This window comes from Scyliorhinus canicula, chromosome 26 (assembly GCF_902713615.1).
Source record: "Scyliorhinus canicula chromosome 26, sScyCan1.1, whole genome shotgun sequence".
NCBI classification, from domain to species: Eukaryota; Metazoa; Chordata; class Chondrichthyes; order Carcharhiniformes; family Scyliorhinidae; genus Scyliorhinus; species Scyliorhinus canicula.
Window position 1 is genome coordinate 7,236,035 of NC_052171.1, and position 19,835 is coordinate 7,255,869.

At 53.1% G+C, this 19,835-nt stretch overlaps 1 protein-coding gene across 1 annotated transcript in view; it reads left to right on the forward strand.

Moving 5' to 3' along the window:
- The window catches only part of LOC119957547 (ankyrin-1-like), a 299,752-nt gene that overhangs the window by 175,324 nt on the left and 104,593 nt on the right, over positions 1-19,835 (forward strand). Inside the window, exons 2-8 of the mRNA XM_038785694.1 lie at positions 532-630; positions 2,887-2,985; positions 6,247-6,345; positions 7,612-7,797; positions 9,600-9,698; positions 10,749-10,847; positions 14,401-14,499. Coding sequence (XP_038641622.1) covers positions 532-630; positions 2,887-2,985; positions 6,247-6,345; positions 7,612-7,797; positions 9,600-9,698; positions 10,749-10,847; positions 14,401-14,499 — 780 coding nt within the window. The remainder of the gene's footprint in view (positions 1-531; positions 631-2,886; positions 2,986-6,246; positions 6,346-7,611; positions 7,798-9,599; positions 9,699-10,748; positions 10,848-14,400; positions 14,500-19,835) is intronic.

The window sequence follows — 19,835 nt, forward strand, 5'->3', positions numbered from 1 at the left end:
CCTTTTCCCTCCTCTTCCCTCTCTCTCTCTCCCTCTCTCTTTCCCTCCCTCGCTCTATCCTTCTCCTTCTTCCTCTCTCCCTCTCTCTCTCTCTCTCTCCCTCTTCCCTCTTTCCTTCTTCCCTCTCTCTCCCTCTCTACCCCGTTCCCTCCTCTCTCCCTGTCTCTCCCTTCTCTCTTTCGTTCTCTTCCCTCTCTCTCCCTCCTTCTCCCTCTCTCTCTCCCACTTTCCCTCTCTCTCCATCTTTCCTCTCTCCCTCCCCTCCCTCCTTCTCTCCCTCCCTATCCCCTTTCCCTCCGTCCCTCCCCCTTTCCCTCCCCCTCCCTCTTTCCTCCCTCCCTCTCTCCCTCTTTCCTCCCTCCCTCTCTCCGTCTTTCCTCCCTCCCCCTTTCCCTCTTTCCTCCCTCCCTCTCTCCCTCCCTTCACCTCTCCCTTCACCCTCCCTCCCCCTTTCCTCTCCCTCTGTGCTCCCCCATTGTCCCCTCAGCGTCCTTGAACTCTGACCTTGTCTTTCTGCTTGCCAATCCACAGAATGGACTCAATGGCCTCCATTTGGCCTCCAAGGAAGGTCATGTCAAGGTGGTGTCCGAGCTACTGCACCAGGGAATCACACTGGAGGCAGTCACCAAGGTGAGGAATATCGGGAGGGGGGGGGGGGGGGGGGGGGGGGACTGCATGGGGTGCAATAAATATGACGGCAGCAAGGATGAGGCACCAGCGACGCTCGCATGTGGTGATGGTGAGTGCGATGGCTGCCATCGGCCTCATGGGAGAGTGGGACCACTCCACTGTGACCCGGCACACACACACCTGTGGGAATCCAGCAAATGAGAACAGAAGGTGCTGGAAATACTGAGCAGGCCGTGCAGCATCAGCAGGGAGGAGAGAGAGAGAGAGAGAGAGAGAGTTTATGTATGCGAGTCGGACATGACCTCACTCGGAGCCTGAGTGAAGCCACATGCAGCACGGTAGCATGGTGGTTAGCATAAATGCTTCACAGCTCCAGGGTCCCAGGTTCGATTCCCGGCTGGGTCACTGTCTGTGTGGAGTCTGCACGTCCTCCCCCTGTGTGCGTGGGTTTCCTCCGGGTGCTCCGGTTTCCTCCCACAGTCCAAAGATGTGCGGGTTAGGTGGATTGGCCATGCTAAATTGCCCGTAGTGTCCTAAAAAGTAAGGTTAAGGGGGGGTTGTTGGGTTACGGGTATAGGGTGGATATGTGGGTTTGAGTAGGGTGATCATTGCTCGGCACAACATCGAGGGCCGAAGGGCCTGTTCTGTGCTGTACTGTTCTATGTTCTATGTTCTATGTGATTAAAGTTCCCCTTTTCCGGGCAGCACGGTCGCGCAGTGGGTTAGCACTGCTGCCTCACGGCGCAGAGGCCCCAGGTTCGATCCCGGCCCTGGGTCACTGTCTGTGTGGAGTTTGCACATTCTCCCCGTGTCTGCGTGGGTCTCACCCCCACAACCCAAAGATGTGCAGGGTAGGTGGATTGGCCATGTTAAATTGCCCCTAAATTGGGAAAAATGAATTGGTACGCTAAATTTATTTTAAAATCATTGGAGTGTTGTTACGTGCTCATGCATTCAGCGAACATACAGTGCAGAAGGAGGCCATTCGGCCCATTGAGTCTGCACTGACCCACTTAAGCCCTCACTTCCACCCTATCCCTGTAACCCAATAACCCCGCTTAACATTTTTGGAGTCTTGAGGGGCAATTTAGCACGGCCAATCTACCTTACCTGCACGTCTTTGGACTGTGGGAGGAAACCGGAGCACCCGGAGGAAACCCACGCAGACGCGGGGAGAGCGTGCAGACTCCGCACAGACAGTGACCCAGCCGGAATCGAACCTGGGACCCTGGAGCTGTGAAGCCACTGTGCTAACCACTGTGCTACCGTGCTGCCCTCCTCCCATACTGACATCCCTGCCCACGGCCTGCTGCTATGTTCCAGGGATGAAAAACAGCCCCTCATCTTCCCATCAGGCACCTCACAGCCCCTGGACTCCGCATTGAGTTCAACAAATAAACTCAAATGAACTGAACTCATTTTATTAACACTGCTAAATTTCAGTTCGACACTTATTCTGAACAGTAAACATACATGTAGGAATTAAACTACACACCAACACTATCTCTATCTAGCATGGGCGGCACGATAGCATTGTTGCTTCACAGCGCCGGGGACCCGGGTTCGATTCCCGGCTTGGGTCACTGTCTGTGTGGAGTCTGCACGTTCTCCCCCGTGTCTGCGTGGGTTTCCTCCGGGTGCTCCGGTTTCCTCCCACAAGTCCTGAAAGACGTGCTGTTAGGTGAATTGGCCATTCTGAATTCTCCCTCAGTCTACCCGAACAGGCACCGGAATGTGGCGACGAGGGGATTTTCACAGTAACTTCATTGCAGTGTTAATGTCAGCCGACTTGTGACACGAAATGAAATGAAATGAAAATGAAATGAAAATCGCTTATTGTCACGAGTAGGCTTCAATGAAGTTACTGTGAAAAGCCCCTAGTCGCCACATTCCGGTGCCTGTTCGGGGAGGCTGGTACAGGAATAAAGATTGTTATTATTATTAATCATAACTATTATATCTTAATTAACTCTGCAATACACTATGAGCCTTATCTTCGGCAGCTTCTGTCTCATCGCCTCCCCCGAGTGTAAGAGCCAGTGCAATTTATAGTACTGTCCCTTAGCTCCCTCTAGTGGCTAGGCTTAACATCACATGAACTCTTCACATCTGCACATTTGTATAATGTCACAAGGGGAGCCCCAGATTGGGGAGTGAAGGCGAGGCCACTCCAGCTCCGCTTTCGCCAGAGGGCCCCTGCAGCCCTGATCTCCATTTGGCAGACCTTGTTCTTGACTCATTGTCTTTGCCCTGCAGAAAGGCAACACCGCCCTGCACATTGCCGCCCTAGCCGGACAGGAACAGGTGGTGAAGGAATTGGTCCATTCTGAGGCAAACATCAACGCTCAGTCCCAGGTAAGAAGCAACTGGCTGAAAAGGTCCTGCCGGAACCCCGGGAGGACGCGCACAGCTCCTCCCCTCGCGCCCAATTCCTCTTACAGGCGACGTTCCTCCCACCCCCCCCTCTCAAATTGGGGTCAAGCCAACGACAACCCGGCTGAGATAGGGAACGCGACCCCCTCTCCCACCGCAAACCTCTTCACCACCTTTGGCAAATGAGCTGAACCCAGATAATGGAAGCCAGGAGTCAGCCTCCGAAGTTCTGAACCCAGGGAGGATATTGTTACTTTTGCACGTTAGGGCTGGGTGGTGTTCTTTGTGATTCTGTTGTTTTGGTTTTTCGATGATCAGGAGCTGATTCTAATGCGGAGGCAGATAACCAAAACTTCAAATTGCTGTTAGAAATTTTTCCAGCGCAGACTTAGTTTACAGATCATCCTGAAGTGTTCCGGCTGTTTCAGACCTTCCATCTTCCGATCAGTAGCTTGGTGCGCGTCTCTGAGATAGGTGTAGCGGCACGATTGTTCTCCTTTTCTTCACTCACCACTTACTTTTCGGATCACCACCTGGTACCATGTGGAGCTCTTTGTGATTCTGTTCTCAGGATGGATGTTGTAGGGCAGCACGGTGGCGCAGTGGGTTCGCCCTGCTGCCTCACTGCGCCGAGGTCCCAGGTTCGATCCCGGCTCTGGATCACTGTCCGCGTGGAGTTTGCCACATTCTCCCCGTGTCTGCGTGGGTTTCACCCCCACAACCCAAAGATGTGCAGGCTAGGTGGATTGGCCATGCTACATTGCCCCTTAATTGGATAAACTGAATTGGGTACTCTAAATTTAATTTTAAAAAGGATGGATGTTGTTGTGTTCACAAAAACCACAGAAGCGAAGTTCATTAACAAAGCTAACTTTTATTTACACTACTTATGAAAGCTCGACCATTTACTCCTACAGTAAACAATAATCTAGTCATCTACACTCTCCTTACACTAGTCTCTACACTCTGTAACTGTACTCTGGCCTCTCCAGACCTCCCCTCTGCACTCTCTCTAGCCCTCTCCCAGAAGCCTGAGAGTCAGTGCTTTATACAGCTCTGCATCTAGCTCCATCTAGTGGTTCATTATGACAGGACGTTAACCCTCTGTATTCTGAACATTTCCCATCATGTCATAGACAGACGGTCAAAACCCCGGCCCGTGAGCGAGGTCCTCAACGAGGATGGATTGGTCAGATAGGTTTTCAGAGAGGGAACCCAGAAATGAAGACATGGTTCCCAATAAGGGTACGATTAAAACTGGTGATGCTCAAGATACCAGAATTGGAGAGCGCAGATATGTTTGAAGGCTTGTATGGCTGGGAGAGGGCTACCAAAATAGGGACATGGGAATATTCATTGTTGGAGCCAGAGGGTGGTGAATCTATGGAACTCTTTGCCGCAGAAGGCTGTGGAGGCCAAATCACTGAGTGTCTTTAAGACACCCTCTTCTCCACCTCACTTCCGTCCACAGCCCATGCCTGGGAATAGCTACTCGTTTCTCCAACTCGCTCCTGCATTCATCACAACAGCTGCTGAGCCCAGCGTCTGAGCCGGTGCCTGACCTCTCTCTGACCTTCGATGGCCGTGACTCCTATTAAAGTCATGACACTCTCTCACCCGAGCTGTTCTACCTATAATATCCCTCATCTCCTTCCCTCAATTTCAAGGACACAGATTTGAACAGCGGTGTCAGGCAACTGACTGAACCACCCATGTGACCAAACTGGCCACCTGATCGGGTCCTCTCTCCATCGCTCTTCACCATTCGAAGATCATCCAGGAAGGGAAAGATGGCCTCTGCTTCGCTGTTCCACCACAAACCATCTTCTTCAGCCCACCTTCCTCAACCCCCCCCATCCATTGAAGATCCTCCATTTCTCTCCGCTGCCCTCATCCCAAACGCGAGATGCCAACTCATCTCCTGCCTTGTGGAGGGGGGGATACACCCCTCCTGTTCCCTCAGCAAACTGGAGAGAAGCCACCCTCCCTTCCTGGCCCACATGGACTGCTGCTGCAAACGTTTTCCTCTCTTCAGCCTGTCCGTCGCTGATCCACGCCTCGTTACCCATCGAGCTGACTCTTCCAACGCTCCCCTCACTAGCCTCCCATCTCCCACCCTGAGTAAACTCATCCAAACAGCCCATATCCTCACTCGCACGAGCTCTCGTTTCCCCAAACTCCAATGCTTTCATAAGACCATAAGACACAGGAGCAGAATTAGGCCACTCGGCCCATCGAGTCTGCTCTGCCATTCGATCATGGCTGATATTTTCTATCTCCATTCTCCTGCCTTCTCCCCACAACCCCTGATCCCCTTATTAATCAAGAACCTATCCACATGCACATACAGACGCACACAAGCACACGCACATACAGACGCACACAAGCGCACGCACACGCACATACAGACACACACAAGCGCACGCACACGCACATACAGACACACACAAGCACACGCACATACAGATGCACACACGCACATGCACATAGACGCACACAAGTGCCGGCTCACGCACGTTCAGACTCACACAAGTACAGGCACACACAGATGCACATGCACGCACAGACGCATGCAAATGCAGGCACACGCGCGCACACACACATGAATTGGCACATGTGTGCGCACACAGGTATGCACACACCGGCAAATACAAAGGCACACATGCACACAGGCATATGCAGGCACAGACACGCGCATGCACAACACATTCGTGCATGTGCACACACAGACATGTGTACACAGACAAACACTGGAATACACAGGCACACATATGCACAGGCACATCCACAGGGATATGCAGAGACGCGCACAGAGGCATACACTGGTACACGCGCACTATACACCTACACACAGGCACGTGCACACCGACACACATAGAGGCTCGCTCACACACACACACACACACGATGTTCGACCTTAAACCGAGAACTGCCGAATGTCTGTTGTGCAGGAATGACTCGCTGCTGGGAGAATTACAGGATGAGGTGACTTTGTAACTGTGTGATTCCCCCGGATTGAGCTGTGGATTGTTGGCTGTCCGCGACAGACAGATTGAAGGATTCTCTGGCTTTCACCAAGATTAGAATTCCACCTCCCTCCAGCTTTCCCCAGTGCTGTGTCCGTCGTGTTTCCATTTCCCCGCAACGTCCACGCTCGTGTCGCCCAGAATCGTCCTCCACACCGAGCTGAAGGCTCAATGGTTGGGTAATAACTGACTGTGCACTGGCTGTGTTCCCCCACAGAAAGGATTCACCCCACTCTACATGGCAGCGCAGGAGAACCACATGGACGTCGTGAAGTTCTTGCTTGAAAACGGCGCCAGTCAAAACGTTGCGACCGAGGTAAGTCCTGGCCCGCCCATCGGTGGGTTACCAGTCAGAAAGTGGTTATCGTCACGGCGGTTAGCACTGCTGCCTCACAGCACCAGGGACCCGGGTTCGATTCCCCGCTGGGTCACTGTCTGTGCGGAGTCTGCACGTTCTCCCCCTGTGTCGGCGTGGGTTTCCTCCGGGTGCTCCGGTTTCCTCCCACAGCCCAAAGATGTGCAGGTTGGGTGGATTGGCCATGCTAAAGTGACCCTCAGTGTCCAAAGATGTGCAGGTTAGGCAGAGTTACAGAGATAGAGCGGGTACTGGTCAGTGGGCCGGTGCAGACTCGATGGGCCGAATCACTGTCTGGATTGTATGCAACTTGTTAGATAAAAACAAAACCCTTGTATAAACCCCACCTTCTTCACGTTGAACTGGCGAATGGAATTTTGTCCTTCATTGCTAGAGGGATGGTGTTTAAGACTAGGGAGGTTACGCCGCAATTGTATACGGTGTTAGTGAGGCCACACCTGGAGTATTATGTTCAGTTTTGGTCTCCTTACCTGAGAAAGGACGTACTGGCACTGGAGGGTGTGCAGAGGAGATTCACTCGGTTCATCCCAGAGCTGAAGGGGTTGGATTACGAGGAGAGGTTGAGTAGACTGGGACTGTACTCATTGGAATTTAGAAAGATGAAGGGGGATCTTATAGAAACATAGGGGCTGGGGCTGTTTTAGCTCACCAGGCTAAATCGCTGGCTTTTAAAGCAGGCCAGCAGCACGGTTCAATTCCCGTACCAGCCTCCCCGGACAGGCGCCGGAATGTGGCAACTAGGGGCTTTTCACAGTAACTTCATTGAAGCCTACTCGTGACAATAAGCGATTTTCATTTCATTTCATATAAAATTATGAAGGGAATAGATAGGATAGATGCGGGCAGGTTGTTTCCACTGGCGGGTGAAAGCAGAACTAGGGAGCATAGCCTCAAAATAAGGGGAAGTAGATTTAGGACTGAGTTTAGGAGGAACTTCTTCACCCAAAGGGTTGTGAATCTATGGAATTCCTTGCCCAGTGAAGCAGTTGAGGCTCCTTCATTAAATGTTTTTAAGATAAAGATAGATTTTTGAAGAATAAAGGGATTAAGGGTTATGGTGTTCTGGCCGGAAAGTGGAGCTGAGTCCACAAAAGATCGGCCATGATCTAATTGAATGGCGGAGCAGGCTCGAGGGGCCAGATGGCCGACTCCTGCTCCTAGTTCTTGTGTAACTGACGGTCTGGCTGTTGGTTTTTCTTGCACCAGGATGGGTTCACACCATTGGCTGTTGCACTGCAGCAGGGGCACGAGAACGTGGTGGCGGCCCTGATCAGCTACGGGACGAGGGGCAAGGTGTGCCTCCCTGCCTTGCACATAGCGGCTCGAAACGACGACACCCGGACTGCTGCTGTGCTGCTCCAGAATGACCCCAACCCTGATGTCCTGTCAAAGGTAAACATGCAGAGCCTGCCAGGCAGAAGGTCTTTGATATTCGGAGGTAGTCTGTCAGAGAACCTTCAGGATGATTTCCAGGTTGGGGGATCCGAAGGCAGGCGCGATACGTTCACGTGGGTTACAGTTACGGAATGAACGAAGGCTTCCAAAGCTTGTGTTCCGAGCTAAAGGGTGAGTTTTGTTTGAACAGTAACCTGTGGCCCATTTCCCTGTTCAGCCCGAGGTGAGAGATTTAGGAGGGGGGTGGGGGGGGCACCACACAGAGAGGGCAACCAGCCCCTCCTGTGGTGAATGTGTAACCACTATAATTCACACTGTACATTACTGTGTCCCTGTGGGCTCTGTCTGTGAGCTGTTGCGCGGCTCTGCCCACAGGGGGAGATGAGGAGCTTGTACAGGGCTCCGCCCTCGGCTCTGCCCCCTACAGGAAGTGCTGCGGTCCTGCGAGTCCGCCCTCAGTTCAGCACGGTCGCAGGCAGGCTCAGTTGTAAGCCGATTAAAGCCGCAGTTTACTCCAACTCGCGTCTCTGGTTGAATTGACGGTCGCATCACCTCCCTCCTCAACGAGCGCCGCCGCGCACAGATAGCTGCTCGCTCTTTGTGCGACCGTGCTCTGCGCAGATTGGCTGCCATGTACGTAACAACAGTAAATTGTGTTTCAAAAGCAGTCCATTGGCCACGAAGCACGTTGAGTCATCTTCAATACATGGGAAAGTGCGACTCAAATGCTGGTCCCTTTCTTCCCGATCTCCCCCCCCCCCCCCCCCACTCTCTGTCGCCACATCTATAGTAGTTGTCGGTCTAAATCAGGTAAAGCACGACTCCCAACCCGTAACCCTGGGGAATTGCAATCCAGACCTTCCAACAGTCCGAACGACATCCGTGAACCCCTCCTCTCTGATTTCTATTGTCCAGCCAATCTCCAGATCCATCTTGCCACTGCCTCTTGCCCTCCTATGATTATTGCCCTCTAGTGGCAGGGCACGGAACTCCTGAAATTTCTCAAACACCACCGGAGGTGCTGGGAAGTGGGATGAGTGTCGGCCGAGTGTCGCTCCGTGGATGGGCCTCTTCTGCACATTCCGACTCTCCGACAGCGCGGCAAACCTTTTCCCTCGTGTGCAGTCACCACCTGCTTGGGAAGCTGAAGATTTGTTCACGTTTTTCAAAACTCTTTGACAGGTGGCTGAGGGAGCTCTTGAGCTTTCATGGTCGTAACGCCAAGCAGCTCCTTCCGAAGCTTGGCAAACAAAGGCAGCGTGGGGAGGGCGGTGAATGGCAACGTTAGTGCAAATAATGGCAGTGAAACACGATCTGCTTGACAACCCGCAGCCTTTCGGAGGTGAGGGGGGGGGGGGCGTCAAGCGGGTGAAGTTGACCCCCTCTGGAGCCCCTGGGCCTGAGCGGGTTCACACTCTGGGCAAGAGGGCGACGCAGTGCTCTCAGGCAGGGAAGGCCCCTTCCCGATGTGTCCGTGCAGTTATCCCCCCGGTGTGTTTGAAAGGATTGATTATGTTCCAAATGGAAAAGCTTTTTCACTTCCTCAATTCTTTTGTGGTCTGCCCCGACGTCCACGGGCTGTGCATCGAGGGCCCGGGTAATCGTCTCCTCGATGCCAGGTTCGCACTTTGCAGAGGGAAGTAGACGATCTTTCCTGACAGGATCAGTCAGCTTAATGGGGCCATTACGTCTAATTGAAGAGCGAGGGAGAGACGTGCTCTGCTGTAATGCTGTGCTCTCTGACTAACTGGAACGTCTTTCTTCACAAGTTGCTGAGCCCTGCCCCTCTCTCATTGCAGACTGGATTCACTCCACTCCACATTGCAGCTCACTACGAGAACCTTAACATGGCTCACATGCTGTTGACCCGAGGAGCCAACGTCAACTTCACGCCCAAGGTAGGTGATTGTGCAAGATTTGTACCTTCCCCTCCCCCGCCAGACTCCTTGCCTCCCGAGAGCAGTTTGGGGTCTTGGCCAATGGGGGAGTGAGGGGGGGGGGGGGGTGGGGCAATGGAGAGGGGTGAGGCCGATGGAGGAGTGGGGGTGCTCGAGCAGAGCAATGGGGCGATGGTGGGGCAAGGGGGTAAATGGGGGAGTGAGGGGGGGGAAAGTGGGGGTGATGGGGCAATGGAGAGGGATGAGGTGGATGATGGAGGGGTGGAGAAGTGATGGGGAGGGGGGATTTGATTGAGGGGGGGGGTGTGCTCAGAATGGGCAGTCGGGAAAGGAGGCAGAGTGGGAACTGAGGAGATTCTTTCCTCTGAATTCCCATTCCGAATCTTTTTCAAAATGATTAACTCTTTGAGGGGAGCCTCCAGGAATCCTGTGAGGAACACCACCGTTTCACCCCCATGTTCCCTTGAACAAAGCTGGGCTTCGAGATAGGCCACAGGCTTAAAGGCCAGTTTCACAGCGAGAAACCGTCTGTCTATCCAGCGATGTGAGTGGATTATTCCGAGGGCCGAACCCTTTGGGGCAAATCCAATGTGGTTTCAACCAGTTTCCTGGCCAGCATTCTGAATGGGAGAGTGGGGTGCGGAGTTGGAGTCACGGGTGGAACAGCAGTGAAATGAGCAGGACTGAATCCTGGGCTGGTGAAGCAGCGATCTGTGCTGGACCACCAATCGCACTGGTCTTGGCCCTCATGGCCTCTCAGTGCCAGCACGAGATGAGGTTCAGTTGGACTTGCCGATGAAAGCAAAATACTGGGATCTGAAATAAAAATCGATGATGACCTCACTTTTATGGCACCGTAATCACAGCTCTAGCAATCATGCTGTTTGTTTGCATCTTAACCCAGGTTTTAATAACAAACGAAGAACATGACAATTTCTTACATTCACCGCATTACGATTAAAGAAGTATTGAGTATTAAACAGAGAGAGAGAGAGAAAGAGGGAGAGATTTGAAACCGCAGTTCCTTGAGTGTATTTCTCTTGTGTCCAGAATGGAATCACGGCGTTGCACATCGCCTCGAGGAGAGGCAACTCCAACATGGTCAGGTTCCTACTGGATCGGGAAGCTCAGATTGATGCACGGACAAAGGTGAGCGTATGTGATCACTGGCGCCTCCCGATGGTGGGAGGTCAAATCTGCTCTCTCAACTGCAGGCAAAGCTGCCTCTTCTGCCAGTTTTCCCGGAATAATTATCACCCCGAAACGTGGAATTCATGAGAATGTGATCCCATGAGCCCATTCTCAATTATTTTTTAAAAGATTAGCCGATAACGTTTATTCCAACGTTGTAAAATGTCAGATCTGCACGTTGAGAAATGAACTGAAATTTTACAAGTGTTAACCACAGCGGAGGCAAAATGAAATGGAAGCTCTGATTCCTTCCTTCCTGTGAACAGTAGGTGGTTTATTTTTTTTAAGGTGGATGTGTGTGTTTCCAAACTCCCCCACTTCGGGCGTGTTCAATTTAAAGACTTTTGCGGATTTAAAGAAAGGTGATTCTTGATTCACACACTCCCCCTCCCCCTACCCAAAGAGCTAAACACTAAGTTAGTCACACGCTACATACTCCAGAAATGTTCTGTTTGGACCTGGAGGAGGACCCAACCATTTGCAATTTGTAAAAGAGTGATGACATTGACCAGTAGACAACTTTTATATGAAAACAAGCTCTTATTAAAAATAGAATTCAGCACATTCGCAATGAATAAATAGCTTTACACTTGACAGTTACAACAGTATTCAAGTGAACCTTAACTTTGTAAATCTGCCTCTATATTCCAATTAAGCAAACCAATATATTCCAAATGCCACTTGTGAATAAAGTTAATAACTAGGTTTCTACTTGCTTTTCTCTGTGCAGAATCTTTGGAGAGAGACAGTTTCAGGACCAAAACTGAAACGCATCTGTTCAGATTAGAGTTCGTGAACCAACTGACATTTCAATCAGACCTGGCTCCTCGCATGAGCTGCATTGTCTCCACGCAGAACATAAGGCATTTTTTGTCCCTTCTTACAAAGCTGTTCCTTGACTTATTTAGCCAGGACCAAACACAATTAACGTCATAAATTATCTGTACCCCAGGGATCCTTAAAACTTGGTTAATATTCCAATAGCTAGCCATATGTAAACAAGTAAATGGTTCTCATGACCTATTAGCAGAACACCTCACCTGCAAATCAATGATTTCCTCACTTTTATGGCACCTTAATCACAGCTCGAACATTCAGGCTGTCTTTATGCATCTTAACCCAGGTTTTAATAACGTTACGGCAAAAATAAAAAGAATTCTTACATTCATCACAGTACAATTAAAGAAGTATTAAACCAGAAGAATAGTCGACAGTTTTGCTGAAAAAATAGACTTGCTGTCGAAGATTTTCATCTTCCAATCAACAGCACAGATTCGCAATGAATACCAATTCAATAGGGAACAACAATTTGTGCAGAAAAAGAAGAGACTATTGATTGGTTGGTGAGTGGGCTTTGATTGGTGGAGGACCCAACCATTTGCAATTCGTAAAAGAGTGATGACATTGACCAGTAGACAACTTTTATATGAAAGCAAGCTCTTATTAAAAATAGAAATCAGCACATTCGCAACGAATCAATGGCTTTACACTTGACAGTTACAACAGTATTCAAGTGAACCTTAACTTTGTAAATCTGCCTCTATATTCCAATTAAGCAAACCAATATATTCCAAATGCACCAGAGGACAGTTAACTGCCAGGCTCTTCTTTTTAAACTCAAAAACAGGCAGACTGACTCTGGTTGGTCAAGGCTTGACTTGTTGGGGCGGGGGAGAGAATACCTTGAACTGATTGGTGTTCTCGGACCCTGGTTGCCATGGTGGTTGGAATAGTCGAGTGTCTGTTGTGAAAGCTCTGACCATTCCCATGGGCAGTCAAAGAGAGAACGCCCCATCCAAGCTAACTTTGATGTTCTACTAGGGACGTCACGACGAGCTCACTGGAGCGACACAAAATTTGAAGGGTGGACCTTAAACACGGACCCTATCTCGCTGCTGTACATTCTGTATAATTGTGTCAGTTGGGGTAGACAGTGGCGTGGTCGCTAATGTCACAAGACTAGCAATCCAAAGGCCCAGATTAATGCTGTGGGGGAACATGGGTTCAAATCCCACCACGCATATGGTCGAATCTAAATTCAATGAATAAAGTTGAATTAAAAGCTCATCTCGGTAATGATGGCCAGGAAACCATTGTCATTTTTCATTGAAACTGCCGTCCTTAGCCTGTCTGGCCGACATGTGACTCCAGACCCACAGAAATGTGCTTAACTCTAAACTGCCCCCTGAAATGGCCCAGCAGGTATTACGATCCTGGGCCCAGATCCCAACAGTGATGAGGATACTAGATAGAAACCCGAATACTTTAATTTTCTAAGACTGTGAGTAAGGATACCTCATTCCAAGGGTGATTGCACGAAAATAGGGATACGATACATTGAAACAAACTTTATGACTGACACAGTATTGAAATATCTTGGCATCACACAAGAAAGTAACTTGGAATCACCACTTAACGGATGCCAATCAGAACAATGACACAATGCCCCTCAACTGCTATCTTTACTTCCATTCAAACAACAGAACTATCTCCGCTCCCAATCCACTTTTAAATACAGTTAGCACTCACAAACACTTGCTTCACACAGATGTTGAATACTCCACTTTGAGAAAGAGAGATCTTTTGAGATTGCTTCAAAGAAACCTACCTGGGCCTGTCAGAACAATGCAGGATCTCTCGCTGAATTCTTCCGAAACCGCTTTCATAGAATTTACAGTGCAGAAAGAGGCCATTCGGCCCATCGAGTCTGCACCGGCTCTTGGAAAGAGCACCCTACCCAAGGTCAACACCTCCACCCTATCCCCATAACCCAGTAACCCCACCCAACACTCAGGGCAATTTTGGACACAAAGGGCAATTTATCATGGCCAATCCACCTAACCTGCACATCTTTGGACTGTGGGAGGAAACCGGAGCACCCGGAGGAAACCCACGCACACACGGGGAGGATGTGCACACACCGCACAGACAGTGACCCAAGCCGGAATCGAACCTGGGACTCTGGAGCTGTGAAGCCATTGTGCTGTCCACAATGCTACCGTGCTGCCCCAAATCCCATCTAACCACTCTGAGCTGTTTGGAAAGAAACTGCTAGTCTGTCATCAGACAGATCTTTAACCAAACTATATATCCTGTTCACGCCCCATCTAAAAGCAAACCGAAACACCTGACTGCTCCAACCCCTGGCTCCTGCCTTGAACTGCATCATCTTACTAATTGAACACAATGTCTCCAATTAACTACTCCACAGGGATCCCTCTTAATCAATACAAAAATCCATCAGCCCAAGCTTTTACGGTGCTCTAATTGCACCTCTGGATCCTCGCTCTCTTGCAAACCAGGATTTTCAAAAACGTGACTGCAGTAGTCATACACACAATAATTTTTAACCCTTATTGCACTAAATACAATATATCTCAAATTCCCTCATTGACCACACAAGCTACTCAGTCCAAGAGAAATTAGGGATGGCCAATAAATGTGCTGAGTATTTTAGAATGCGTGTTGGCTTGTTTTAATGATCTTGGCAATTGCATGTGTTCTTCTTCAGGATGAACTGACCCCACTACACTGTGCCGCTAGGAATGGGCATGTTCGCATAGCAGAAATCCTGTTGGATCGCAATGCGCCAATCATGGCAAAAACCAAGGTAGGTGCAAGGTACGTGTGAGTGATGTCAAGGTCATCTCAAGGTCATCCCATCCCACTGCCAATTAAACCCAGGGCTGTACCCCACACAGATGGTACTGCCCACACCAGGCCATGGCAACGTGTCGACATTTCACATTGGTTTTCATTCCATCCCTAGACTCAGAGACCACACCTGTACCTGTACCCGGACTGAGAGCCCACACCTGTACCTGTACCCGGACTGAGAGCCCACACCTGTACCTGTACCCGAACTGAGAACCCACACCTGTACCTGTACCCGGACTGAGAGCCCACACCTGTACCTGTACCCGGACTGAGAGCCCACACCTGTACCTGTACCCGGACTGAGAGCCCACACCTGTACCTGTACCCGGACTGAGAGCCCACACCTGTACCTGTACCCGGACTGAGAGCCCACACCTGTACCTGTACCCGGACTGAGAGCCCACACCTGTACCCGGACTGAGAGCCCACACCTGTACCTGTACCCGGACTGAGAGCCCACACCTGTACCTGTATCCGGACTGAGAGCCCACACCTGTACCCAGACTGAGAGCCCACACCTGTACCTGTACCCAGACTGAGAGCCCACACCTGTACCTGTACCCGGACTGAGAGCCCACACCTGTACCTGTGCCCAGACTGAGAGCCCACACCTGTACCTGTACCCGGACTGAGAGCCCACACCTGTACCTGTACCCGGACTGAGAGCTCACACCTGTACCTGTACCCGGACTGAGAGCCCACACCTGTACCTGTACCCGGACTGAGAGCACACACCTGTACCTGTACCCGGACTGAGAACCCACACCTGTACCTGTACCCGGACTGAGAGCCACACCTGTACCTGTACCCGGACTGAGAGCCACACCTGTACCTGTACCCGGACTGAGAGCCCACACCTGTACCTGTACCCGGACTGAGTGCCCACACCTGTACCTGTACCCGGACTGAGAGCCCACACCTGTACCCGTACCCGGACTGAGAGCCCACACCTGTACCTGTACCCGGACTGAGTGCCCACACCTGTACCTGTACCCGGACTGAGAGCCCACACCTGTACCCGGACTGAGAGCCCACACCTGTACCTGTACCCGGACTGAGAGCCCACACCTGTACCTGTACCCGGACTGAGAGCCCACACCTGTACCTGTCCCCGGACTGAGAGCCCACACCTGTACCTGTACCCGGACTGAGAGCCCACACCTGTACCCGGACTGAGAGCCCACACCTGTACCTGTACCCGGACTGAGAGCCCACACCTGTACCTGTACCCGGACTGAGTGCCCACACCTGTACCTGTACCCGGACTGAGAGCCCACACCTGTACCCAGACTGAGAGCCCACACCTGTACCTGTACCCGGACTGAGAACCCACACCTGTACCTGTACCCGGACTGGGAGCCCACACCTGTACCCGGACTGAGAGCCCACACCTGTACCTGTACCCGGACTGAGAGCCCACACCTGTACCCGGACTGAGAGCCCACACCTGTACCCGGATTGAGAGCCCACACCTGTACCTGTACCCGGACTGAGAGCCCACACCTGTACCTGTACCCGGACTGAGAGCCCACACCTGTACCCGGACTGAGAGCCCACACCTGTACCTGTACCCGGACTGAGAGCCCACACCTGTACCCGGACTGAGAGCCCACACCTGTACCTGTACCCGGACTTAGAGCCCACACCTGTACCTGTACCCGGGCTGAGAGCCCACACCTGTACCTGTACCTGGACTGAGAGCCCACACCTGTACCTGTACCCGGGCTGAGAGCCCACACCTGTACCTGTACCTGGACTGAGAGCCCACACCTGTACCTGTCCCCGGACTGAGAGCCCACACCTGTACCTGTACCCGGACTGAGAGCCCACACCTGTACCTGTACCCGGACTGAGAGCCCACACCTGTACCCGGACTGAGAGCCCACACCTGTACCTGTACACGGACTGAGAGCCCACACCTGTACCTGTACCCGGACTGAGAGCCCACACCTGTACCTGTACTCGGGCTGAGAGCCCATACCTGTACCTGTACCCGGACTGAGAGCCCACACCTGTACCTGTACCCGGACTGAGAGCCCACACCTGTACCTGTACTCGAGCTGAGAGCCCACACCTATACCTGTACCTGGACTGAGAGCCCACACCTGTACCCGGACTGAGAGCCCACACCTGTACCTGTACCCAGGCTGAGTGCCCACACCTGTACCTGTACCCGGACTGAGAGCCCACACCTGTACCCGGACTGAGAGCCCACACCTGTACCTGTACCCGGACTGAGAGCCCACACCTGTACATGTACCCGGACTGAGAGCCCACACCTGTACCCGGACTGAGAGCACACACCTGTACCTGTACCCGGACTGAGAGCCCACACCTGTACCTGTACCCGGACTGAGAGCCCACACCTGTACCTGTACCCGGACTGAGAGCCCACACCTGTACCTGTACCCGGACTGAGAGCCCACACCTGTACCTGTACCCGGACTGAGAGCCCACACCTGTACCTGTACCCGGACTGAGAGCCCACACCTGTACCTGTACCCGGACTGAGAGCCACACCTGTACCCGGACTGAGAGCCCACACCTGTACCTGTACCCGGACTGAGAGCACACACCTGTACCTGACCCGGACTGAGTGCCCACACCTGTACCTGTACCCGGACTGAGAGCCCACACCTGTACCTGTACCCGGACTGAGAGCTCACACCTGTACCTGTACCCGGACTGAGAGCCCACACCTGTACCCGGACTGAGTGCCCACACCTGTACCTGTACCCGGACTGAGAGCCCACACCTGTACCTGTACCCGGACTGAGAGCCCACACCTGTACCTGTACCCGGACTGAGAGCCCACACCTGTACCTGTACCCGGACTGAGAGCCCATACCTGTACCTGTACCCGGGCTGAGAGCCCACACCTGTACCTGTACCCGGACTGAGAGCCCACACCTTTACCTGTACCCGGACTGAGAGCCCACACCTGTACCTGTACCCGGTCTGAGAGCCCACACCTGTACCTGTACCCGGACTGAGAGCCCACACCTGTACCTGTACCCGGACTGAGAGCCCACACCTGTACCTGTACCCGGACTGAGAGCCCACACCTGTACCTGTACCTGGACTGAGTGCCCACACCTGTACCTGTACCCGGACTGAGAGCCCACACCTGTACCCGGACTGAGAGCCCACACCTGTACCTGTACCCGGACTGAGAGCCCACACCTGTACCTGTACCCGGGCTGAGAGCCCACACCTGTACCTGTACCCGGACTGAGAGCCCACAGCTGTACCTGTACCCGGACTGAGAGCCCACACCTGTACCCGGACTGAGAGCCCACACCTGTACCCGTACCCGGACTGAGAGCCCACACCTGTACCTGTACCCGGACTGAGAGCCCACACCTGTACCTGTACCCGGACTGAGAGCCCACACCTGTACCCGGACTGTGTGCCCACACCTGTACCTGTACCCGGACTGAGAGCACACACCTGTACCTGTACCCAGGCTGAGTGCCCACACCTGTACCTGTACCCGGACTGAGAGCCCACACCTGTACCCGGACTGAGAGCCCACACCTGTACCTGTACCCGGACTGAGAGCCCACACCTGTACATGTACCCGGACTGAGAGCCCACACCTGTACCCGGACTGAGAGCACACACCTGTACCTGTACCCGGACTGAGAGCCCACACCTGTACCTGTACCCGGACTGAGAGCCCACACCTGTACCTGTACCCGGACTGAGAGCCCACACCTGTACCTGTACCCGGACTGAGAGCCCACACCTGTACCTGTACCCGGACTGAGAGCCCACACCTGTACCTGTACCCGGACTGAGAGCCCACACCTGTACCTGTACCCGGACTGAGAGCCACACCTGTACCCGGCATGAGAGCCCACACCTGTACCTGTACCCGGACTGAGAGCACACACCTGTACCTGACCCGGACTGAGTGCCCACACCTGTACCTGTACCCAGACTGAGAGCCCACACCTGTACCTGTACCCGGACTGAGAGCCCACACCTGTACCTGTACCCGGACTGAGAGCTCACACCTGTACCTGTACCCGGACTGAGAGCCCACACCTGTACCCGGACTGAGTGCCCACACCTGTACCTGTACCCGGACTGAGAGCCCACACCTGTACCTGTACCCGGACTGAGAGCCCACACCTGTACCTGTACCCGGACTGAGAGCCCACACCTGTACCTGTACCTGGACTGAGTGCCCACACCTGTACCTGTACCCGGACTGAGAGCCCACACCTGTACCCGGACTGAGAGCCCACACCTGTACCTGTACCCGGACTGAGAGCCCACACCTGTACCTGTACCCGGACTGAGAGCCCACACCTGTACCTGTACCCGGGCTGAGAGCCCACACCTGTACCTGTACCCGGACTGAGAGCCCACACCTGTACCTGTACCCGGACTGAGAGCCCACAGCTGTACCTGTACCCGGACTGAGAGCCCACACCTGTACCCGGACTGAGAGCCCACACCTGTACCCGTACCCGGACTGAGAGCCCACACCTGTACCTGTACCCGGACTGAGAGCCCACACCTGTACCTGTACCCGGACTGAGAGCCCACACCTGTACCTGTACCCGGACTGAGAGCCCACACCTGTACCCGGACTGAGAGCCCACACCTGTACCTGTACCCGGACTGAGAGCCCACACCTGTACCCGTACCCGGACTGAGAGCCCACACCTGTACCCGGACTGAGTGCCCACACCTGTACCTGTACCCGGACTGAGAGCCCACACCTGTACCTGTACCCGGACTGAGAGCCCACACCTGTACCTGTACCTGGACTGAGTGCCCACACCTGTACCTGTACCCGGACTGAGAGCCCACACCTGTACCCGGACTGAGAGCCCACACCTGTACCTGTACCCGGACTGAGAGCCCACACCTGTACCTGTACCCGGGCTGAGAGCCCACACCTGTACCTGTACCCGGACTGAGAGCCCACACCTGTACCTGTACCCGGACTGAGAGCCCACAGCTGTACCTGTACCCGGACTGAGAGCCCACACCTGTACCCGGACTGAGAGCCCACACCTGTACCCGTACCCGGACTGAGAGCCCACACCTGTACCTGTACCCGGACTGAGAGCCCACACCTGTACCTGTACCCGGACTGAGAGCCCACACCTGTACCCGGACTGAGAGCCCACACCTGTACCTGTACCCGGACTGAGAGCCCACACCTGTACCCGTACCCGGACTGAGAGCCCACACCTGTACCCGGACTGAGTGCCCACACCTGTACCTGTACCCGGACTGAGAGCCCACACCTGTACCTGTACCCGGACTGAG